We start from the raw sequence: 25,276 nt of genomic DNA, 5'->3' as shown, positions 1-25,276 counted from the left end.
AGGGCAGACAAGAATAATGGATGGAAACTGAACAAGGACAGATTCAACCTAGAAATAAGGAGAAAATTTCTGACAGTGAGAACTATCAACCAATGGAACAGGACCCTTGGAAGTTGTGGGAGCTTTAGCACTGGAAGCTTTCAAGAAAAGACTGGAGTGTCATCTGTCAGAAATGGTGTAGGGTCTCCTGCATGGGTGGGTCAGACTAGATGACTTACAAGGTCCTTTCCAACTCTGTTATTCTGTTATACTCCAATATCCTGTGAATTCAAAAGGGGATCTAGGCTGCATAAAAAAGAGCTCATTCACAAATGCTTTGTAACAGAAAAAATAGGAAATGAGAAGGAGAGCTTTGTTAGTCTATGGTAGCAAAAAAAAAGCAGAAGGCATCTGGTATGGCTTCATTTCACGCTTAGCCTTCTTACTCCATCTCTCTTCCTCTCCCCACCCATCAGTTCTGAACTCAACTTCACTCTGGTGCTGAAAGCAAGAAGATGCTGTCAGTTGTTGGAGTTGTACCTCTCCCCACCCTTATCAATGTTCCTTGAGCAGCGGTTTGTGTTTGATTTTCTCTGGAGGCTCAATCTCCTTGCCAAACTTCAAGGGAAACATAACCCCATTGCATTAGGAAAACAGCTGCAATACAAATGATGTTGTAGCTCCTTGGCAACCAAGTGGTCAACCGCTTTCACACCGAACAGCCAAGGGAGCAGGACCGAGTTGGGGAGAAGCTCCCTTTTTAGCAAAAGGGAGCATGTGGAAAGCAATCCACATCTCATGACACTGAAGAATACCTATCAAGAGCAGGCTGTCACCACTGAGCAGTTAAGAATAATTATTCCATACTGCCTCAGGGATATTCTCATCTTCTCTAAGTGTCTCTGCTTAAGCCTAGGTTAATCACAAGTGGTTGAATCTGTATATCATCAACTGTGCTAACAATATGAAATTTTGAGATAACACAATATGCCGAAACATTTTTTTAAAATTTCAGTTGACTGTGAATACTATATGAATACTTATCATTATCTCACATGAGCTCTCTTCTCCTCTGAGTCTTCCTGCATGAAGAGCATGAAAAAAACATCATATACTATATGGGAAAGGGAGGTGCAGAAGTGATCTCTGTCTTTTTCAGTTGCACTATGGCCCTGCCTGGTTTGGTAAATTCTGTAAATTCCCAATACTATGAGCCTTTGACAACAGAAAGGGAGACAGTCTCCTTGTCAAATACAAAAGCAGAGCTAAATTTCTCAGAAGACATTTGTCAGAGAAAAAACTCACATTTTGACATTTTCTTCTTACACGCATCCTTTTGAAAAAGGTCACTATAGAATTTAATTTTCTCCAAAAACCCTATCAATTGGAGGAAGGGGGGGAATGGCAATTATCAGTCTATTCTAATCCTGCCCACACAAAAAACACAAAGAAAATGCCCCCAGGGAGCATCATTCCTTTCTGAAAAATATAGAATGAAGATCACCCTACACTTACAGTTTGGCAACAAAAACTAACAAAAAGTAATTTTAGGGCAAACAAAGAAAAAGAAGCTCTGAGGCTCATGTGGAGAAATTGTTGGAGAATTTCTTCTTCTCCTGGGAAAATGCAGTTAAATGGTCGTCCCTTTCTGGTTTTTCATTTCTCGTAGAGGCAGTAATCAGTTAACTGAAGGCAAAGCAAAATGAATGAATAATGAATAGGAAAAAAAAACACCTGTTTTAATTGAATATCATCTGGACCTGTTTGGAATGAAGCTAACAGTGCTGCAAACAATTCCTTGGTAGGGAAGGCAGAGAGAAGGGCTACCCCGCCCTGGATCATCCAGGTGGGGATAAGTGATGGAACTGGCTAGTAGGCAAATACCCTTTCTTGCCTTCCCCCTCCCCCACCTGCCACATAGTTCCCTCACCAGCCACGATGTACATAGCATGACCCTCATCGCCTTCAGCCACTACAATGTCACCAGGCTGTCGCTGTTCTGAAATGAAGCTCTCCACTAGGGTCTGGCTCTGACCATCACCCAGACATCGCAGGAATTCATTGCGTTTAACTGCTTCCAGAATTAGACTGGCATCTCTGGAGTAAGGGAGGGGAAAAAAAGACCCAATGGTTATTCCTGCGGTTTCTCCACACCTCACCCCAACCTCTCCCATGATATCCCCATATCATAAGCAAGGACCGGAGTTCCAAATTCTGCCCCCCACTTGTAACCCTGAGGACAGATATTCCACTATAAGAAGACAATATGTGTTACCTTGGGGATTTGGGGACACATGGCATCTGCCAATCAGCATCAGTGATAAGGGGCTCAGGGACAATGACTTTCCCCCTACTGCCTCTTCTGGCTTCTTCCATTGGGGACTGATCCAGAGGACTCTCATTCATTGGCCCTGGAGCATGCTCTGAATTAACGGTGATTGAAGAACAAACAAACAAGAAAACCTTAATCTGCAAACTTTAATCATCTCCCCTTTTTTCTCTCAATCATCCTAATCACCTCAATCAGCCACCCCAACACATCTGGGTGATACTTAACTGAAGAAAGTTTTGTTAAAATATTGGACTAGGAAGGAAGAGACTTGGGGTTGGTGATTGCATACACTTCATTTGCTTACAAGATTAACCGATTTTCTGGGTTTAGCAGAATATATTGAACTATACATTTAATTCACACCTAGCCACACCAACACAAAAAAGCCCTAATCCGAGGTTAGTGGGAACCAAGTGTAGCTTGTTGTGTGAAAGTGTCTGCTTGGTCTTTATCTGATCTGCTTAAACCTGCTTTGTGAACACAGCTACTTACAATAGTAAATTTGATTCAGTTGTGCCCCTCCCAAACCAATCAACCAAGGAAAAGAAACCTTCTGATTATTAAAAAGGGAAAGTAGGTAGATCACTGTCATTTCTCTGAAGAAAACACTGGGTGGTAACTAAGCAAAAGGATGAAATGTGTTGTTTTCCTCACTGAGTAGGACTTCCTAAGGGGATGCCCCTCCCGTGCTGATGGCAATGGAGGGTTCATTTTAGGAAGATGCCCAGCCTGACACAGGGCTTGTGGTCAACACAGCTGCCTCCATTCTGTACCTGTGAGGAGCTGGGCTCCTCAAGATGTGTTCTGGCAGCAATAATATATGGAAGAGGAAGCCCCGAACTACCAGTCAGGAAAAGCTTCAGGGACACCTGTTGAACTGTTGCAGACTTCCCTTTGGTTTGGGAACGCACAGCCAGTCTTGGAGCAGAAAGGACAAGTGATTGTAAAATAGAACTGAAAATCCTCCCGGGTGGATGGTGGGAGCAAGTAGCACCCAAAGGCTGAACAAATAAACAGATCTCCGCCGACATAGAACATAGTCCTAAAAACAAGGGCAGATTTGCTAGAAGGAAACTGGACAGACATCCTCATCACCCCCTCATCCTGGAGACAAGGGTAGGTGGAAGTGGACCATATGTGGGGCCGGGGGCGATATTTGACACCCCCTCCTACTACTATCTCCTGCGCAAGCTTCATTCTAATGAATAGGAGCTGCGCATCAGTTTGTCCGATTGTGCCTCCCTTTCATTCGCGGGAAGAGCAATTAGGATGTTTCTGCCTGGGCACCAGCCTGCCTCGAGCCAGCTCGACATCTAGAGAGAAGCTTACAAAGAGCCCGAGGCGGTGATTCCTCGCTTCCGAGCAGGCACTCTGCTTTCTGACCGCGACGGGTAGGGGACTTTGGATGGGCTTTCTCTTATCCGCCCCTCTACCCTTCCGAGCTGGATCGTTTTACCTGGCTGGGGTAGCGCCACGCTCTCCAGAAACTCCCTTTCCTCCTGAAGGCGCAGATCCCGCAGCCGAAGGTCCATGGTCGGTCTCAGAGGTTCGACTCGCGAGTCAGGCTGCAGCGGAGAGATTTTTAAAAAGTCACCAACAGTTCACGGATCCCGCTCGCTGCGCTGCCCACCGCGGAAGGGAGCAGCAGACAGTCACCCGATCCCCTCCGGGAGACCAAAGCGCCGAAGACCACGGGAGACGGGAGAGCCTGCAGCCGGCTGAGCTGCCCGGAGCAACGGCGGCTGCAGGAGCGTCCCTGTGCCCCCTCGCTCCTATTCCCATTCCGCACAGTCCTACCCCGCTCGTGACTTCCTGGGATCTCCCCACGAGGTGCCCCACCGCCCGCGCGCCCGCCCGCCCGCCCGCCCGCGCAGGCGGCACCTGAAGCTTCGCTCCAAAGTGCTGCGAAGTGCTGTGGCGCCTCCACACTCCGCGCTGCCAGCCGCTCCAACTGCGGAGTGAGGGGCTGCCTGCCGGAGAGGGGAGGACGGAGGCAGTGAGTCACCCCGGTGTCCGTGGGTGGGGGGAGGGGGCAGGTGGGCGTGCCAACATCTTTGCCGAGGCTCGGGCCCGGCGAGCTCCCTGCCCTCGACGCTCCACCGCCATTCCTGATGCCAACGTGTTACTAGGCAACCGGCAGGCTCCAATGCAGGTCGGGCAACTCGTTGGCTTTTCCCATAGTCCGCGGCGAGGGCTTCCCTGAGGACTAATGCGCCAAGTAGGTCTGGAGAGGAGACAAAGGTCTTCGGCCCCCTGGCGCTGCCTCCCGACGTGAGAAGGGGGTCAAGAGGCGCAGGTCACTTGGGCCATGGCTCAGCCACTTTGCCACATTTCCTGGAGAGTCCAAAGTGAAATCAAGTCCAAATGATGGCTATGCCAAGGGATAATGCCTTTGATTGGGTCCACATGATACACTGGCTCCTGAAGTAATCACAGTACACTGTCACTCCCCCCATCTAACCATGGTTAACCCAAACTATTCGAATGTTACGCAAGCATAGCTTCTAGGTCTTTTTTTCCCACAGGATCAAGACTATTGTGCAAACGCAGCCAGCAGATTCCTTTCAATGGCTGCCCAAAAAGGCGCATGACGCAGTCGACCCAGGAGACACCACTGTCTGTGAAGGGTGGGATCAGCAGCCACATTTGAATAGATCTCCATATTTTGCAGACGGCTTGTCGCTTTCTGGAAGTTGGTGGGGAGCAGTTGCGGAGCCCTCACCCTGAGGATCTGCCGGGAATTGGGATTCCACTGCCAGGGTCAAACTTGCACTTGTGTGCTCACAAGGCCTGAGTGAGCAGCCGCCACCCTCACTTTCTGGTCCTACACCAACCATTCCAGCGGGCTCAATTTAGGAGAATTTCCTTCCTCTCACCTGGTTCCAGTAGCATAAGAAGCCTGGAGTTAATGAGGTGGTTTAATAACACAGACACACACCCCAACACACATTCCAACAAAACAAAACAAAACCCCGAAGTGGGAGCCAGACTGCAGGAGATAATGTTAGATCCTGGTCTTAAAGATCTTTCCACCTCAGACTGTCACTGTTTTATTTTAGAATAAACAGCAGTCTCTTTCTGAAACAAATATTATTTGGTCGCCTGGAATCTAAAACTCAGCCAGCTGTCTCTGCACAGTGTTCAAAGAAAAAAAGAGGAAGAAGGTTATGAGCAGTTTTAGATGCCGTTAAAGTTAAAACTATATTTCCTATCCAATTCCACATGGCTCTGGCTGGCTTATAAAATATAACAATATAAAATAACTGTTGGCCCTAGCCCAACAGTTTAAGACCTAGAGCCAGCTACATAAAGGATATAATACTGGAAAAGGTCTGCAGGAGACAGAAACAGACAGACAGACAAATGGATTCCTCCTAATGTTAATTTGCACATCCCACAATTAATGGTGTTTGGGTTATATACTGCTGCCTCTGGATCCCTTGCTTTTTTAGGGGTCTTCTGGAGCCCTCCTTAGCTGTCAGGCCAAATCCTTAGATCAGTGTTTCTTACCTAAGCAACTTAAAAGATATCAGGATTTCAACTTCAGATATCTTAAAGTATGTAAGGTTGAGAAACACTGTTAGATCCTGAGACCAAGCCGTAATTGTAGCCAAAGAAAGGACTGTAAGTTTGGGAGAAGCCTTCTTCCTTCACACTCAGCAAGCAACCTAAGGAGAGATCAAGTCATATCTTCCTGAGATCTAAGCATAAATAAAAATAAGGCTGCTCAGTTATGTTCCAGCACCATCTCTCCTAAGATAAATGCAAATTAGGCCAAAGGAGATGGCTTAGGGTTACATTTATTATGGATTGATAGAAGACCACTAAATATGGAAAGCCACACCATATGTAGATCTGCTGGCTTTGAGGGAGATAATTTGTGGAGATTTGTTTGGTTTTTTTTTTTACAGTAATTCAACTAAAAGGATTATACACTATAGTTTTCATGTGGTTCCTGCCTTAAAAAGTGCTGTTATTTCCCAGCCTTTGGGTTAAAGGGACCTAGAGAGATGGAAGACAGTTTCCAACTAGTCAGTGATATGTTCCTAAGGCAAAGCAAAATAAGGTGTCTGTCTCAGCAGGTTGTAAGTGTCACAAAGAAGGGGGAGAAACCCCTACTGTTTTCATTTGCTATATCGGGATTGTACTGTCAGAGACTGGAAAAAGAGCTTGAGAAATTTCTTTCTCATGTATTACACTAAATTGGCTAGCATAAGTTTGGAAGAGGATACCATTTTCAGCTCTGCTTCAAGCAGTAAAGCATTGTGGACACCATCTTTAGACTCTCTGTGAACATTGATTAGCTTCCTTTGTGTGAACACTGCCCACTGAGTTTGTGCCATGCTCTCCATATGGCATGTGCAGTCTGAAAAGGGCAGGCCTGCAATGTGGCAAGGGAAAGGATCGATGCCTCGTTTGCTGCACACTAGTCCATAAAAACATTGCCATTACATGGGCAGGTGAGTTATCTTGTCTGGGCATTGGTTCAGCTGGAGACGGGTGGAAATGTTAACATGGTGGTTTTCTTTTCACATGGCTACTTTCACATTTGTGCAAAAGTGACCGACAATCCTGCAACTTGTTAATGCAGCCAACAGCTTGAGAACACATCCTTCGCAAAAGGGAAGGGTAAAAAGCATGACCAAAAAATCGAGCTTGTCTGTCCTTTTGAAAAATGCACAGCCTGGCTCAAGAGCTGAAAACTGTGAGCCTTGAAAGAACAAAGCTGGGCCAGTGTGAGCTCTTTATACCAGCTAAGCCAGATGCTGATTCTAAACAGTCCAGTGGGAACTGGTAGGCACTCTGCACATTCTCAGAACTATTCTTCTACTTGCTTCAGTTATTTTAGAACATAGATCTGGTTTTAAAGAAAGATTACCAGATAAGTTTTGCAGCCAATTAAGCTTCAGCATACATTCCCATGAAATACTTTTACTGGCATCTGAGGAATAATACTTGCCAAAACAGATTGACAGTTTCAGAGCCACTCAGCTACAAAGACAGACAAGGAAACCACAGACATCTGTGTTGATGTTCATGTGTAATGGGGTGAATGAGCTGTGTGTCTATCTCATTCCTCCAAGGGATTTTCAGAAAGTGGAATATGGGATATGTGTCTGATGCCCAGTTCTAAGCCTTGGTCTGGGATAGACTTTGCATCTTTCCTTTCTCTCCCCATCAAGAGATTTATGCTAGTGCAGAACGTCAGGGCTATGCACATGCTTACCCTCCCTCCATTCTCCCCAGAACATCTTTGAACAAACCTGTCCCTTGTGGGAATCCATTTCAGTTCTGGAAGCCTTGCGTGTTCCCTGCTGCTGGCAGCCACACCTTGCCTGTTAGTTACACATTAATCCGGGTGTTGTTTAAACCTCCTCCTTGCATTCCCCCCCACCCCGCCCCATCACAAGATTTCTCTCCTGTAAGAGCCTGGAGTTGCCTTCTCAGCTCCTTGCTGACAAGAAGGAAAATGGGTGGGAGCCATGCTCACAGCAGGAACCACAGTGTCCTCATGCTGCAAATGCAGAAAAAGGTTTGTGATAGAAAATGAAGCAATTGAAGTACCCGGCCCATATTTATACACACTCACAAACAGGAACGCCTCTGCCTTGTGCAAAGTCCCATGATTATGAAAGACTTTATGTGACTATAAAGGGAGAGGGGGAGACAAGCAGGCCAAGAAACAGGTTTATTACAAGGGCACGAACGGAACAGGTATCAGGGATTGAAGGGAAGGTCTGATTCCACAGCAAGATGCCTCTTGTCTCCCCTAAAAAGACAGCAACTTAGAGCCAAACCTTGAAAACTAGCCACCAAGAGCAGAGATCAGTGTTGGTAGTTCTACTGCCTGCAGTACTTCCCATATAAATTGTGCAAAAAGGATACAGGACTCTTCCTCCTTTTTCTCTCTTTTTCTTTTGGCCTAAACATCCATTCACGCATGAATCCATCCATTCTGGAATGCAGAATATGACAACTCACCGCGGCCAACGTGCCGTGGCCAACTCAGTGCTGCCAATTCCCCATGGCCAACTTACAAGATGACTTGTTGCAGGACAATTCAATGATTTGATTATTTAAAATAATTTTAAAATATTTTAATTTTTTTAAATTTACATTTCATTTTTCACCCTTTCTTTAATTATTCTATTCCACCATTTCTTTGATATTAGCTAACTTTTGTCCCGCAGCAAGTTGGCTATAGCGAATTGTCCTATAGAGAGTTGGCTGCAGCAAGTTGGACGTGGTGAGTTGGCCATGGTGATGAGTTGTCCTAGACCCTCTGGAACGTTGTGTTAATGAGACTGAAACAGCAGATCCAAGTTCAGAGGATAACAGTGATTTTCTGGTCAACAGAATAATACCAGCTTTAAAAAGTACTATGGATGTTAATCAAGAAACAAAAGGCAGCACTGGGTTATTTTAAAAATCTGGATATTGAAAGTGCAAAAAAAAATTACATATGAGCAGGAAAAACCATTATTGGAACTGTCAGGATTATTCGTCTCTTTCTCTGACCCCACTTTTCATGTATACTGTATATTGCACGGCCTTGAGACAAAGAGACTGATTTTGCTTGTTCCAGGAAAGAATCAGAGGTGCAGGAAGAAACTAGAGATGGTATAGTTCACTTAATTTTCTCACACAAGCTTTTTTATAGAACAGAAATTGTTGAAGAGAATGTCAGTTCCTTTTCAAAACAGAAACAACCCATGGGAGAACAGAGTTAACATTTATACCATCAAGCTTAACCTTGCGCTCCATGCAGAAATTCAAGGCCCTTCCAACTGATGGTTGTTTAACCTCAATTTAGTGTGAAGGGCAGCCCAATATTTCTCTGCTAATTGGTTCCATTGTCAAATTTCTTGTATCATTTTCCCTATAATACAGTTTTTTTTCTATACTACAGTGCATAATACATATTCTGTGCCCTGCACTCTGAAATGATAGGTCTTCATCTTCTTCTATCTGACATTGGGATTTGAAGAGTGCTATCATATGCTAGCTTCTTCAATGTTTTATAATACTTGTTGCCTGATAACCTTTTTGCCCTTCTCTGGCCTTTTCTGGTTTCTCTGAATCTTTGAAGTGTGATGCCCAGAATTAGATATAGTACTCAAGACAGGAGAGCTAATTTGGTGTAGGGCTTAAAGGCACCAGGCTAGAAATTGGGAGATTTTGAGTCTAGTACTGCTTCACATTTGACGCTAGCTGGGTGACCTTTGGCCAGTCACTCTCTCAGCCCTAGGAAGAAAACAATGGTAAGGCACAACCAAAAAATTGCCAAGAAAACTGCAAAGAGTTGACCAGGAGTAAAGAAACAAACCTATCCCCTCAACAATCCCCCTCCAAAAAAAAATCGAATTGGAGTCTAACCAAAACAAAATAGAATGGAATAATTACTTCCTGTGATTTAAAAATGTATGTTAATGTTGATGCAGTTTAAAATTGCATTTGTCTTCTTTATAGTCACATCACAATGCTTGCTCAGTTGCAAATACTATGGTTGCCTAATTGGGTATCTCTCCCATGCTATACCTCTGGTTTTGATTTTGTTTTCTAAGTGAAAAACATTGTATTTGTCTCTGATAAATTTTATTCTTTTATTTGTGCATCATTTTTCCAAATTATTGAGATTGTTCCAAATTTTGAAAGTATTCTAGGATAGTTCTCCCACACATTTTGGATAAGCTACAGATTTGGTAAACATTTTCTTTTCTATTTCATCCAAATCATTTAAAAAAAAACATGAACACAAGAGGATCTGGCACCAAAATTTATGGCAGTCACCCAGCACCTTTCTCCAGTTTGATAAAGAAATATTTATAAGCACTCAGGCATAATTTTTGAGCTACCTATGTATCCATTTAACTGTCATGCCATGCAGTCCATACTTAACTGGCTTGCTAATCAGCATAAGATGGAGTACTTTGCCAAACAATTACAATGCAATACAATGCTATATTCAATGTCTATTAGGCATAATGTCTACAGCATTCCCACAATCCACTAAACTGGTTGTTTAATAAAAACGTGAGAAATATTAGCCTGGCAAGATTTACTTTTGATAAATCCATTCTGATTTCTGGTACTTACCAGATTGTTTTCAAGGTGCTTTCAGATCAATTTGTTTATGAACTGCTCTAGAAGCTTTCTTCATATTGATTTTAGGCTTATTGGTCTCTAATTGCTAGATCTTTCATTTTTGGAGACAGGGATAACATTTCATGTTCTTCAGTCATCTTGCTGCTCATCAGTTCTCTAGAATTTTTGAAAGATAAAGCTTTAGTCAGACATCAGGTATTTCCTTCAGTAATCTAGGATTGGATGTATTTAATCAGGAAGCTTTAAACTTGAGAAAACTAACATTTCTACTAATATTAAGCTTCAATCTTATCTCTTTATCTTTCTCCACAAAATTTCCTATGAAACATTTTTCTTGTTGTTAGGGAAAAGGCATCCAAAAATAGGAGTGGAGAAGCATTCTTTTTTCTTTATACCTGTTAGCATTTTGCCAATTGAGCAGTTGATATAGTGTTTTCTTTTTTACATATCTAAAAAGGTTATTTACTGTTCTTCCCATTATTCATTAGCTTCACCTCATTCTTAACTCTAATTATGGTTTATTATATAAGCCAACCCTTGGCTTGATTTGTATTATCTTTTTTAAAAGATAATATCTGTGCACACCAACCTTTCTCATTTATCAGCCTGAAGATTCAAATCCAGGAAGCCTCCACTGACACTGGCAAAACATCTGCTCAATAACTTTTAACATCAATTCCCAATGGAAAGCCATTGGGTCCAATGGAAATGGGTCGCTGAATGTCCAGACATAGAAAGACATATAAATGAAGGGGCCAGGCTTTGAACTACCGTGTCAGCAATGGACAATTCTGAATAGGATTCACACCTCACAAGGTATCCGCCAGGACTCGCTCTATAAATGGGACATAGTATCCTCCTCTCAGTGTGACTGTGAGGTCCCACATCAAACTGTAGATCACATTGTGACCGGCTGGAAGATGAGAGCATATACCAGTACAGAATCTGATTTTTTAAAATATAAACAATGGTGTGCTTCAATAATTAGATGGCCTAGACCAGGGGTGTCAAACTCAATGCCCGCGGACCAAATGAGGCCCATGGGGTGCTGAGATTTGGACTGCAGGGCCACTTTCTAGACCAGTGAAGGACCGGCCCACAGTGCCTCTGCCAGCAAAAATGCAGCCTGGGAGGGCTACAAGCTCCGTTTTCATTGGCTGCAGGAGGATACTCCAAACCCCAGAAGGGCCACCACAGGTGCCCCTGACATGAGTGATGTCAAGCTGGCCATGCCCACTCTGGCCATGCCTACCTGCCCCTCCAGGTCAAACACAACCCTGATGCGGCCCTCAATGAAATCGAGTTTGACACCCCTGGCCTAGACCTTGGTATTTGAACATAGAGCTTTTTAACATTTATATTTCACTGTGTTTTACTAATCTAGCTGAAATCTAGATTAATCTAGTGTGTGTGTGTGTGTGTGTGTGTGTGTGTATTGCTAGTCCATGTATGAAATGCCATGTGCTAAATAAACAAATAAACAAATCTTTTTAAAAACACTATAATTGGATTCCTATCTAGGATAAAAAAATCACAGCTGATTGAGCAATGATGTTTAATATTTATTGAGAAGTAAAAGTTCACTTCCTCTTTTTGAATGGGGTTGAGCCTATTTTAAGTCACAAAACACCATAGTATTTCACATCTCAAAACAGCAGGAAGCAAAGCTGCTAATTTTCACAATTCTGGATGGAGAAAACTCTGGGAGTTACAACAAAGGATTTGGGATTTGTTTGCTTAGTTATTATGTAAAAACTACTCCTAATTCAGTCCAGAAAACCATCAACTGCTGTCAACAGTGATATGCACAGCTCTACAAGGACAGGAAAAAGGTGAAATCAAGAGTGAGACTGACTTCTTCTGTGTGTAGGTTGTTTTCAAATTACATACTTAATTAGCTCAGTTACAGACTTAGAGGCTGTATCCATAGCACAATCTAAGCATGTTTGTCATGTTACTTTGTGGATTAGCTTTACGTGTGTTTCACACTACTTTGATAGCTTTTGGAAACATTCAGAAAACAGATTTGCACAAGAACCAGGCTAAATAAATGGAGTAAACCCAGCTTCTGACTACAGTCTCTCCTAATGCTAGAGGTGTGTAAACTGTATGTGGAAACTGTTTGAATTCTGCTTTAATTAGTCATGAAAATGTTTGTGGCTGATTTATTAGTTATCTACTCACAACCCAGGCATCTCAACGCAGATTAATTTGTGACTGAACATTCTGAATGGATGCCTCAGCATTGGTATTTTTGTATTTTGATATTTATTTGTACTTGCCATTATATGATTCTGATTGTTTTGTACTGTGAGCAACCCAGTGTTATTGGCTTAAGATGGCCAGCCATATAAATGTCCTATGTGTATGGGGACAGAAATACATTGAGTCCATTCCTCAATCCACATAAAATAAGACATAACAATTTAACAACTTTGGTTTCAATTATGTCTGACTCAATACATGAAACATTAATTATCTGATTCTCTTGCTGATTCACCGAAATGATTTTTTTTGTATATGTTTTCTTAGGTTAGCAATGAATATTCTGGAGAAGGAATGTTTGCGGGTGACTTGAATCTGTGGGGGAAGTGAGCTGGTGTACTTGTTATTGTACTGTTGTGATATGGTTTTGATGTGATTGCAGATTCCTATTGTTCCCTATTGTTTTATGTGTTTCCACAAATATAGCGACTTACACTGTCTATGTGCTCTTAATATTAAACGTTGTTTGATGTGGCCACGAGAAGCAAATCAAAATAATATTTATGCTGCTTATTTCATGATATTGCCGTGATTCACAATGATTTTAAAGAATAATTATTTTCTGTGATTTGATTGCTGTCATTTTTTAAAAATATACTTTGTTAAATTTCTACAAAAGGTAAAATATAAAAACAAGCAAACAAAAAAGATTTGAGAAAGAAAAAATGGAAGAGGGGAAGTAGGAGCAAAAGAATAAAGAAAAAGAAAAAGATATACGGAAAGCGTAACTTCCTACTTACTTTGACACAGTTAGAAATAAAAAATACCTAAATATTTTGATCTAAAATTTAATAATATACAGTATTTCTATAATTATAAATATTTCTAATGGTCAAATCCCAAAATAATGTAGTATTTTTTTTCAGTTTCTAGCAAAAAGTTTAAAATGGTTTTCTATGTAGAAACATAGTTAGACAAATGAGTTAATTTCCAGCATGTACATGAAGAGTAGAAGGTAAAATATGAATGATTTGCTTGATTATGCAACTCCTACTGAGTAAAAGACAGATGCAGAAATGGGAAAGAAGATCCCCTTTGATCTCAGGTAAATCTTCTGTGCCTTCCCCACCAGAGAAATAGGAACAAAGTTAATGACACCCAGGTAAGGTAAAGAGCTCCCTCTAGGGGTAAAGCAGAAGGGATGATAAATCGGGTTAATGAAATCATCATTTTTGCAAAATGTCTTCATCCACCAAAAAACAGTCAGGCAGTTGGCACTGACATTCAACATTTAACTTCAATCAATACATTCATTAATTTTGTGTCCAACTGGAGTCAAACTGATGAGTGATACTGTTATGTCTTGGGGACCGGTTGGGGTTTCCAACCAGGTCCGTTCTTTAAGCGGGAGCACGAGCAGCTCCCATTGGCTGGCTCCGTTTGACAGTCGGCTATAAAAGCCGGCTGTCGGGCTGAGCCAGTTGTCGTTCGCTAGCCAGGTCTGCCTGTTAGTAAGCAGACGCGACGACCCTTTATTCCCTGAATAAAGCTTGTTCCACTTGTGCTCTGGTCTAAGCCTCTCATTTCCTCGATTTACAACACTGGCGACGAGGATGGGATCGGAAGGCTAGCCAGAAGCACTCAAAGAGAGCTGAAGTCACGGAATAACAAGCGCTGAATCACAGCCGTATCGCTCACAAGGAGCTCAGGCTCAGAGCGCTGCCGCCCCAGAGAGAAAGTCACGAGCGTTGTAGCCGCTCGAATCAAAACGCTACAGCAAGTGAAAGTCAGGCGCTGAAGCCGCAGCCGCCCGCGCTCGCAAAGGAGCGCCAAATTTAGTCACGAGCGTTGTAGCCGCTCGGGTTAGAACGCTACAGTTAGTGAAAGTAGGGCGCTGAAGCCGCAGCCGCCCGCGCTCGCGAAGGAGCGCCAAATTCAAACCGCTGTCGTTTGAATTCAGCCACTCAAGCGAAGTTCGGCACTGTAGCCTACAGTTGCCAACGCTCTCTAGGGAGCGCGAAATTTGAACTACTGTCAGTTACGGCGCTGTAGCCACAGCCGCCAAACGCTCGCAGAGAGCACAAAAATACAAACTGCCTCCTTGAGGCTGGAATCACTGAGCAAGTCAAGGGCGCTGCAGCCACAGCCGCCAACGCTCACGGTTAGCAATAAACAGGGCCACGCACACCCAGTGAGACAAACCAGTCTGCCAAGAGACTGAGTGATCCATAATGAATGTCAATTCGGCATTCCCACCGTTCAAACCTGATGAAGAAAAATGGGATTCGTACAGGAATCGCTTCAACCACTTTATCGATGGCATCGGATTGGCTGATGCTACAGAGCAGAGGAAGAAATCCTACTTCCTCAGCTACTGCGGGGCTGCAGTCTACGATACCGCCACAGCACTATTGGCACCTCGAGAGATCAAGAACGTTCCATGGTCTGAGCTGTTGGAAACACTTTCCAACCACTATTCACCGAAACCATCCCAGATCGCTAGATGTTTTGCATTCAGAATGAGGAAGCAAGCCGAGGGGGAAACCTTCAACCAATACATGGCCGCCCTGAGGACAGCAGCTCTTCACTGTGAGTTTAAGAACTATCTGGACGACATGCTGCTCGATCAACTCGTCTGTGGGGTAAGAGATCTTAGGCTCCAAAGACGGCTGTTGGCCAGGAAAGATTTGAACCTGCCCCAGGCCGTTGAGGAAGCTTTAGCTGCTGAACTCTCAGCCCAGTCCGCAGCTGAGATCCAGGGCACCGCACCCAAGCCCAGCACTTCCTCCATACACTCTGAAGAAGTGGTGAGCAAAGATGACCCTACTGAATACTCTGACGTCCATCGCCTCAAGCCGGTGAGACAGTCACAGGTAGGAACCAGGCAGAGAAACAACAGCGGCCCGAAACAGACTCTTCTGTGCCTGACCTGTGGAGGTTCCCATGCCCGGGCATCTTGCAGGTTCAAAAACGCTAGCTGCCACAACTGTCACAAGAAAGGCCACCTCGCAAGAGTCTGCCAAGCAGCGCGCGTTTTTCCACAAAAATCTCCTTCTTCTCCTGGTTCCCAAAGGCAAGTAGAGAGCTGCTATACTTGCTACCACACTAATCACACGTTTCATACCCCCAATAAAATAACACTTTCTGTCTCCTTAGAAGGTAAACCCTGCCACATGGAGGTGGACACGGGGTCAGCGCTCTCAATCATCTCCTGGGACACGCTTAAGAAGATCCAGCCCAGGCTGGCTAGGAAGCAACTACAAAGGTGCAGCCTCACCCTGAGAGACTACCAAGGAAAGAACATCCCTGTCCTCAGGAAAGGCAAGTTCCTAGTCCAATTCAAAACCTTTAAAGGCCATCTGCCTTTGGTGGTTGTTAACGGTGCCCTCCCTAGTCTTTTGGGGTTGGATTGGTTCCCCTCTCTTGGCCTTAGTGTAACGGGGGTCCATGCTGTCTCAACTTCCGATACTGACTCCTTATTCTCAGACTACGCCGACGTTTTTAGTAGCGAGTTAGGCTGTTATAATGGCACGCCCATTTCCTTCTCAGTAGACCCCCAGGCAACTCCCATCCGCCTAAAACCACGTAGGGTACCATTCGCCATCTGCCCAAAATTGGACGCGGAACTAGACAAACTCCTTGAACAGGGGGTGATTGAACCCACTGATTTCGCCAAGTGGGAGACCCCCATAGTCACCCCACTTAAAAAAGATGGTAATTTGAGAATTTGTGCTGATTACAAGACATCAATCAACCGTTATTTACAGGTTAGCGCATATCCTGTTCCAGTTATTCAGCACCTATTGCACATATTCGAACCCGGCAACATTTTCGCCAAACTGGACATGTCACAGGCGTACCAACAGTTTCCTGTTGACAATCAAACAGCTGACCTGCAGACAATAGTAACACACAGAGGAGCATTCAGGTGTAAACGTCTCCAGTTTGGCGTAAGTGTAGCCCCAGGTATTTTTCAATCGCTGATGGAGCGTATACTCCAAGGCCTCCCTGGTGTAGTGCCATACTTCGATGACATTTTAGTCTCAGCCAGAGACAGACCCCAGCTCATCCAGAGGGTCAGAGCAGTGTTAGAGAAGTTCAGGCAGCATGGCCTCAAACTAAAACGGGAGAAGTGTGCCATCGCCACTAGACAGGTGGACTTTCTAGGATACAGGCTAGACGCCTCAGGCATCCACCCGGTGGAATCTAAAGTCAAAGCAATCCATGAGGCACCCACGCCCACCAACAAAGCCGAGTTGCAAGCCTTCCTGGGTTTATTGAACTTCTATGCTTCGTTCCTCCCACACAAAGCCTCAGTCGCGGAACCACTGCACAGGCTTTTAGATAAAAACTCACCATGGCATTGGGGACATAAGGAAAACCATGCATTCGAAGCAGTAAAGTCCCTACTCACCTCTGAGGCTGTCTTAATTCAATTTGACCAGCGCCTCCCCCTCGTACTTGCTGCAGACGCATCCCCTTTTGGAATAGGAACTGTCTTAAGCCACAGACTTCCCAATGGCTCCGAAGCTCCAATTGCCTTCTTTTCACGAACCCTCTCGGCGACTGAGCGTAATTACGGCCAAATTGATAAGGAGGCCCTGGCTGCAGTAGCAGCAGTCAAAAAATTCCACGAATTTCTGTTCGGACACCATTTCGAACTAGTAACAGACCACAAGCCTCTTCTGGGCCTGTTATCCGGGGACAAGCAAACCCCCCAGGTGTTGTCCCCCAGGATGACCAGATGGACCTTGTTCCTGGCGGCTTACTCGTACAAACTGGTCTATCGTCCTGGGAAAAATCTGAGCCATGCAGATGCCCTCAGCCTCTGCCCCTTGCCAGCACCAGTCGAGGACCCAGCTCCCGTACATGCTATTTTCGAGATCAACGAGCTCAACCTGCCAGTGACTGCCGATGACATCGCTGCCCATTCAAAAGCGGACAAAACAATCGCCCAGGTTCTGGACTGGGTGGGGAGGGGGTGGCCGGAAACTAACTATTCAGTTGATTTCACCCCATTTAAAACTCGCCAGCAGGAGCTATCCAAGCTGCAGGGATGCCTGTTGTGGGGTACCAGAGTCGTCATCCCAACCACCCTTCGCACTTCCATCCTGAAGGTGCTGCACGAGGGCCACCCAGGCATCGTGCGGATGAAGGCGTTGGCTCGCAGTTACGTCTGGTGGCCAGGCATGGACGACCAGATCGCCAAGTGGGTAAGCTCGTGTTGTCCCTGTCAGGAATCCAGGGCAGCCCCGCCAGCTGCCACTCCCACCAGATGGGAAAGTGCCAATGCCCCATGGTCAAGGCTTCACATCGACCTAGCCGGGCCAATGCAAGGCAAGACCTTCTTAGTGGTCGTAGACTCGTACTCTAAGTGGATCGATGTAGCATTACTTCCGACGACCACCACTCAAGCAGTTGCCAAAGCACTGACTCATTTTTTCGTGACTCATGGACTTCCTGACACACTGGTCTCCGACAACGGCCCCCAGTTCACTTCAAGTGAATTTAGCAGGTATGTCACCAATCTAGGCATCAGACACGTCCTCATGGCCCCCTTTCATCCTTCTAGCAATGGGCTGGCGGAGAGGGCAGTCAGATCAGCTAAGGAGGCTCTGGCCCGGTTCGGCCAAGAGGACTGGCACTCTAAATTGTCTCGTTTCCTCCTGAGCCAGCATACCACACCGTGCACGGTTACAAACAAATCCCCAGCCGAACTGCTAATGGGGAGACGCCTGAGGACCACTTTAGACAGGCTACACCCCCACTACTGCCCGGGCACCCCTTTGGGGTCTGATAGTCTGGCCAGGGATTTCGCATTACAGGACCTGGTGTTTGCCAGGAACTACGCGGGGGACCCACTGTGGGTGCCGGGGAAGGTCGTAGCTGTCACAGGTCCGAGATCTTATCGGGTCCAGCTAGAAGACGGCCGTGTATGGCGGAGGCACCTGGACCAGCTGCGGAGATGACAAAGCAGCCTGACCACCCCAGATCCGTCTCCACCGGACAGCCCTCAGGTTCAGCACCCAGGTCCAGCCGAGAACTCCCAGGGAGACCAGCCGCCTCCAACGGAGCAGAGGGAGCAGGCAGTAGACCAGGACTGCCAGCCGGAGACGCCACCGTTTCCCCCCAGCGATGGCATCCGCCATTCGGGCATAGACTATTCTCCAACCCAGCCCGAAGGCAGAGACTTTTCCCGGGGTCCAGATCCTGCACCGAGCCAAGCTCGCCACCCTATGTACTCTGACCAGCACTCCATGAACTTGTCATCACCCAATGACTCTCCCGAGTTACGTCGCTCCGGTCGCCAACACAGACCACCGGCGTATCTCAAGGACTATACGTTTTCCCATCTAGGGGGAAGGGGTGTTATGTCTTGGGGACCGGTTGGGGTTTCCAACCAGATCCGTTCTTTAAGCGGGAGCACGAGCAGCTCCCATTGGCTGGCTCCGTTTGACAGTCGGCTATAAAAGCCGGCTGTCGGGCTGAGCCAGTTGTCGTTCGCTAGCCAGGTCTGCCTGTTAGTAAGCAGACGCGACGACCCTTTATTCCCTGAACAAAGCTTGTTCCACTTATGCTCTGGTCTAAGCCTCTCATTTCCTCGATTTACAACAGATACTTTTCATTCACATCCATCCTTCAATTCCTTCACTTATTTTCACTATGAGGTTGTTACATCTTGCATTATAAGCTCCTTGGAAACAGGAGCCTGCTTTGCCTCTTAACTTTGAACAGCTCCAAACATATTAGTAATATTGTATATAAATAAATACAGTTTACAAAATGTGAAAGGACCAAGCAATGTTGAAAAGCAGTTAGGAAGGTTCTGACACTACTGAATAAGATTTAGTAGTTCATAGCCCAGGTGGTTGGATTAGCAAAACACAGTGCAGTAAATTAAAATGGGATTGGTAATTTGTTTTTCAGTGTACTGTGGGAACTCAACTGTTGTCTTAGCATGATGTGTGAATAAGATCGTATATTAAGACATAATGGCCTAGAATATTAAGAGAACACAGCAAATGTGTTTTATTAGTGTGTGTTTAGAATTTAGCATGTGGTATGAACCCAGAAAATGAGTGAGAGAGAACTTCAGCCTTGTCCACAAGGCCTGTAGCTGCTCTTCTGCGCCATCCTTCCCACCATCACCATATTTCTACGTGAATCATTCACCACGCTGGTGGTTTTGCATTTACTTTAGCTAACTGCAGTATGGAGACAGAACTAAATATTTAAGACTTACATGTAAGTGTCACATTTCAGTGCTGTAACGAAACAATTTAAATGTAGCCCAGACAAGACAAAATGTTGGACATCCATGGTATAAGACCCTTGAGTAAGGAAAGAACCTGAAGTCTTCTAGATACTGCTGAACTACATAGACGTTATGCAATAGTTACCAAATGAAAGCCACTGAGAAGATAATGGTTTTTCAGGTTCACTTCAAGAAGCTCAGGAGATGCTGCTGAAGAGAGTTAGATGAAAACAAAAGGATTCTGTCAGGTGGTTCCTTACAAGAGAGTCACTCACGATTGTCCTGGTCCATAGCATAGCTTTGTGGCATTTTGCAGAAAATACAACATCTCCATGGTGTCAGGATTCCAAAAGGTAGGAATTGTAAAAAGGACTTTTGATCCATTTTACCTTTTAAAGTAGATGTTTTGCAGAAAGTGAAGGCTCTTCTGACATCTTATATATTTCCTCATACTGTAGATATCTGCTCTTAGAAGTACATTTTAAATGTAACTAGAAATTATTTATTTACTACATGCAACTTCATATAGATTTTTGGAGCACCCTCTTCTATTACAGGGCATTTGAAAAAATACCATCAGGTGACCCACTCTTATCTTGTGCATTCTGGAAAATTGTTCCAACAGGAAAGTAACAGAGAAACATAAGGCATAAGCGTACAATGTGCCTACCATCTCTGTCCTAATGTCCCCTTTTATTCGTACCCATTTCATGTAATCATAATCATGTTCTAATTATATCTGTTATCTAATACATGCTTGACAAATAAATAAAAGAGAATATAAAAGAAGGAATTATAAAAGTGAAAATTATGTAGAGGAAGGAACAAATCAACAAAACAGTTGTTGGATGGACTTTGCTTTCTTTTCTTTCCAAGCCTTTTTCTAAAGTAATTTCCTGCCTTTTTTTCTAAAGTACATTGTACTAAACCACCATACAGGCCCCTATTGTCTTGCCAGTTAGCTATTGTTATTTTCTTTATTACCTATAATTACAGTGCTTCAGTGTGTTTTTCTCAACAAACTTAATTTCCTGAAACATTCTAACCTTGCCTTAAGTTCACTAGTTAATTATATTTCATTCCAATATATGTGATTAAATTATATCATCTTTGACTCAGCTGTTTCAGCCAAGTACACATCAGAAGGCAATACTCCTAGCACAAAATTGGCCTGAATCTTCTATTATCTTTAATCCTAGAGGGTTTCAGGAACTTCTAGGGACAAATTGTGAATTAAAGATGGCTCCACTGAGAGTAGAACCAACAACTTGTAGAAGTTAGAATGGTAGGTAGACAGAATGAGATAGAAAGTGGACTGATCCTTCAGGATTCCTCTCAAAGCATGACAGGAAGGACCTAGATGGTTCTTCCTCATGAGGAGATCAAAAGAAAGTGGCCTCTGATGGATTTAAAGTAATGGGAAATGAGGAACACTATCTTCACCAATTCCAACAGTTGGTGCTTTGTATTCATGGGAGAGGGATTGTATACTTCTTTTTCAAATCACTTTTGGAAATTGCTTATTAATTGCTTTTCAGCTTTTAGGAACCTTTGAAATGGTAAGAGAATAAACTTCAATCCTTCATGAAAGAAATTACATGTTTAAGAACTTAAAAATTCTTGTTTAGGAGTAAACAGCAAGAGGATTATTGATTTTGAAGAGTTAGAAATGGCCTAAGGGTCCAGGTGAATTTGAAGTAAGTTTTTGAAATTAATTATAAGAATCTTTCCTGTAGGGAAAATGCTGTTATTTTCAATTCTTTAAAACAAAAAAAGATTGAGACTTTGAAGGTTGAACACAAAGGGTCCCAGAAGGAACTAAATATTATAATTAAAGGAGAACAACATTTAAATTAACTTTCTACTTTAGAATGGACAAAACATTTTATTGTTGGAGGTATTAAAGATTATTTGTGAATTATGAAATTATTTTTAAGAGTGTCACCGTTATAGGCAGACTGAGAACGGCACCTCCCACTCAGAAGATTGAAAGTTCAATCCTAGGCAGTGACCAATGTTTCTCTATCAGGGTGCAAAGAGAAAATATCTGCTGTGAATATCACCAAATAAGTATCAGGAAGGGCATCTGGCCAATAAAGGCTCAGTTCCATTTAGTTGCTCCAACTCTACCTGGAATACAAGGGATTACAGGGTCATTTTAAAAAAAGTTATAGAAAGATTGCACTTAAAAGATGTTATGAAAGAGAAACAAGCTTTATCAGACAAGACTGAGACTGATACGAAAATAGATTTCTAAATGGCAGGCTACAAGAATATGAAAAAAGATGTTACACTGGATATACAGATGAAAGAGTCTGATGTCTTAATAATTAAAAGGAATATACAAATAACAGTGCAAAAGACCAACTTAGATAACTTTTCTATATAGAATTTTAAAAAGAGATCTAATTAAGTCTAGAAGGATTATGTGCATAGGGACAATGGGAAAATGAAATCAACTTCTAGAACTTTATTTGAAGGAATTAAAGATCAAAACTGTTAGAAGTAAAAGAAGGAATATAAAGTTGGTTTATTAGATCAAGATTGAAGTAGACATGTTGTAAACTATGATAACAATTAATAGACTTTTGCTGATATCAGGATTGAAATGACAAGGTTTTATGGACCTGTTTATAGATAAGTGATGGTATATGAGAAGAAGAGTTCATTTGTATTTTAAGAGAAATTGATAAATTATAAAATTGTGATGAAGGGGTAGTCATTACATTATATATATTTTTTCGTTATTATGTTTCTATTTTTATTTTTTATATTTTTTATTTTCTGCATTTTCTTTTTTTCTTAGTTTCTATTACTTTTTACTAATATAACACCCAGCCATTTTCTTAACAATAAAAATAAACTACAAAATTAATTTGAATTTAATTTTGGGATATCATACCATAGTTGTAGCCATCAGAAATGTCGTAGAGACTTCAAGTGCTATGTTGTCAGTTCTTGGTTTAATGTATACTCAAACATTTTAGATGACAACACTTTATAAAAGAACAGAATGGAATAAGTGCTTTAAGGAAAGCACAAGGCCCATATACCTCTGATGTCTGCCAGAACATTCTGTGTGATCTATTTATTGTTGCAATAAACCCCCTGATCCAAGTCTAGTGATAACACTGATGTTTTGAAATATATACAGACTTTGTGTGGACAAAATTCATCTTACCTAAGGAAAGATGAGAACTCAGAAACCTTCTTAACATACTAAGGAACAGATAAGACTTTTGGGAACTGGACAAGCTCTCAAGTAAACAGGGACAAGACATAATAAGATGTCAAACATTCAAAGCAAATATACATTAACAATTTATTTTGTATGTCATCTGGCATGTTAAAATCAGAATGTGTTTATTCAGGCTGATTACTGAGAAAAAGAAATTAGAGCACAGCTGTTGACAATCAAGTGTTGAACCATAGAAAGGGATGCTATGATACTTTACTAAACCCTTCATAAATGGAAGGGTTTTTCCGACTTGATATGAATCCTGAAACATATTAAATTTTGCTATAAATAGTGGCTGGTCTTTAAAAGAGAAGGATTTACTAGAAGAAATTCTGGACCTTTTGTGGTAAACCTATGCCCCAGTAATACACTAGCCTTTATTAGGTATAAAAATATTCTAACATTTCCTTAACTAGAATTTGCGGAATTTGTTTTACTAGCTTTCTGATATTCATATGTCTCAATCTAGTGTCAACTTTTTGAATTTCAGCACTTCATTGTATTGGTAACATCTGCTGTAATTCCCTAAGGCTGATTTTATTTTGTATGTCATCTGGCATGTTAACATCAGAATGCAAAACGTGACTTATGGTTGCAGAAAAGTTGTCTTTTCCTGCAATAAGCCTTGATGTAGTCTGTTTAGTTTTTAATTAACCTATTTTATGAGCCATCTCATTATGGTTTATAAATTGTGTTTTAATATGATTGTATAAACTAAGAAATACATCATAACAGACTTCAAAAGGTTTTATAAGATTTGTTCTATGGGTGGCCTAATTTTCCTATCCTGACCTGCTTAATTTTGTAGCCAGAATTCTCTGAGGTCAATGCTTGTCGGTATCCTCTTAGCAGACAACAACTTATCTTAGTTCAGTAGAACTCTCGGGCAGCAAAGCTTCAAGGAAGACAATCGAACCAGACATAGAAAAATGAAACTGGGGTAGCTTTTTTGTTTGTTTGTTTGTTTGTTAAATTTCTAGGTCACCCAGTTCCAAAACAACTACTGAGCTTTACAAAGTTAAAAGAAAAAAAACATGATATAAAAAGCAGTAATAATCTGAGGACCAACATATTTTTGCATCAACACCTGCTCAATTAAAAGGAACCAGGCTGAAACAGCCTAATTCAAGGATTGAGGGGAAAAAACCTAAAATAGAACAGGTTTTTAAATATCACTTGAAGGGAGGCAAGGTGGAGAGTATAAGGATCTTTAGGGCAAATACTGTTTCAAAAGGCAGATGTGGGACAAGAAGATCCATTTCCTTGGGTATTGCTTAATGACATTGTAGAATTGATGGGATCTAAAACAAACTGAAACCAAGGGAGACAGGAGATTCTTCAGATAGTTCAACTTTTTTGTTGTATCTTGAATTGCACTTGGAAGTCAACTAGCAACTAGTGTAGCTCACACAGCAGGGATATTATATGGGCACATGAGACTTGCCCATCACTGCTTGTCTGCTATATTCTGGACCAGTAACCTTCCAAATGATCTTATAATTTATTTATTTATTTATTTTATATGCTGCAATCTCCCTGACAAGACAACTAAGGCTTCAAGGCTAAACTCATGTAGAACGTATTGCAACAATCTACCCACAAAATGACCAAGGCATGAGTGATCACGAAGAGGATTTCTCAGTCCAGCAAAAGGCACAGTTGACACACAAACTGAACCCTTGGCCTCAGTGTAAATTTCTTGTTAACCAGGATCTGAGAATTCAGGAAGACCCCCAATCCATTCAAAGCCAAGAGTGAAAAGTCCATAGAACCTGACAGACCAAGATGCACAACTGCTCAGTCTTGTTAGGATTGTGTCAAGCCCAAACTCAAAAATGGCATTATGAAATCCAATCAAATTCTTTACTTACTTCCACCTAATGGACAGAATCTTGCAAAAGCCCTACCCTAATAGATATATCCTGGCAGATACCAGGGCGTGGCTACCCTGAACCTCTTTCCCTTTACCCCATCCAACTCAGGATTGGACAGTCTTTTAATTTGGGCTACTCTCTGGAATATACTGCCTTCTCCCTGGGAAAGCTCCTCTCCATAGCTTCTCCAGGTACACATTTCATCACAAATTAAGAGTTCTTCCCCATCAACCTCCAGGCATTGGGACAAGAACTTGACCACATGGCTTAGTTGCTCGGGGACAAAA

The 25,276-nt window shown here is 42.9% G+C and overlaps 1 protein-coding gene across 2 annotated transcripts in view; it reads right to left on the bottom strand.

Moving 5' to 3' along the window:
* Positions 1-25,276, bottom strand: part of LOC113441533 (cGMP-dependent protein kinase 2-like) — a 67,511-nt gene that overhangs the window by 29,425 nt on the left and 12,810 nt on the right. The window contains exons 2-6 of one of the 2 annotated variants that reach the window (XM_087929058.1): positions 13,677-13,803; positions 10,409-10,573; positions 3,768-3,876; positions 2,255-2,402; positions 1,910-2,076 (exon numbers count right to left, since the gene is read on the bottom strand). In XM_087929058.1, coding sequence (XP_087785184.1) covers positions 1,910-2,076; positions 2,255-2,402; positions 3,768-3,843 — 391 coding nt within the window. In that variant the 5' untranslated portion in view covers positions 3,844-3,876; positions 10,409-10,573; positions 13,677-13,803. The remainder of the gene's footprint in view (positions 1-1,909; positions 2,077-2,254; positions 2,403-3,767; positions 3,877-10,408; positions 10,574-13,676; positions 13,804-25,276) is intronic. The other variant, XM_026708579.2, reaches the window with a different exon arrangement.

This window comes from Pseudonaja textilis, chromosome 1 (assembly GCF_049901715.1).
Source record: "Pseudonaja textilis isolate UNSWEBS1 chromosome 1, rPseTex1.2, whole genome shotgun sequence".
NCBI classification, from domain to species: domain Eukaryota; kingdom Metazoa; phylum Chordata; class Lepidosauria; order Squamata; family Elapidae; genus Pseudonaja; species Pseudonaja textilis.
Note: the sequence above shows the minus strand (reverse complement) of the source record. Positions and strands in the feature narration are given on the sequence as shown.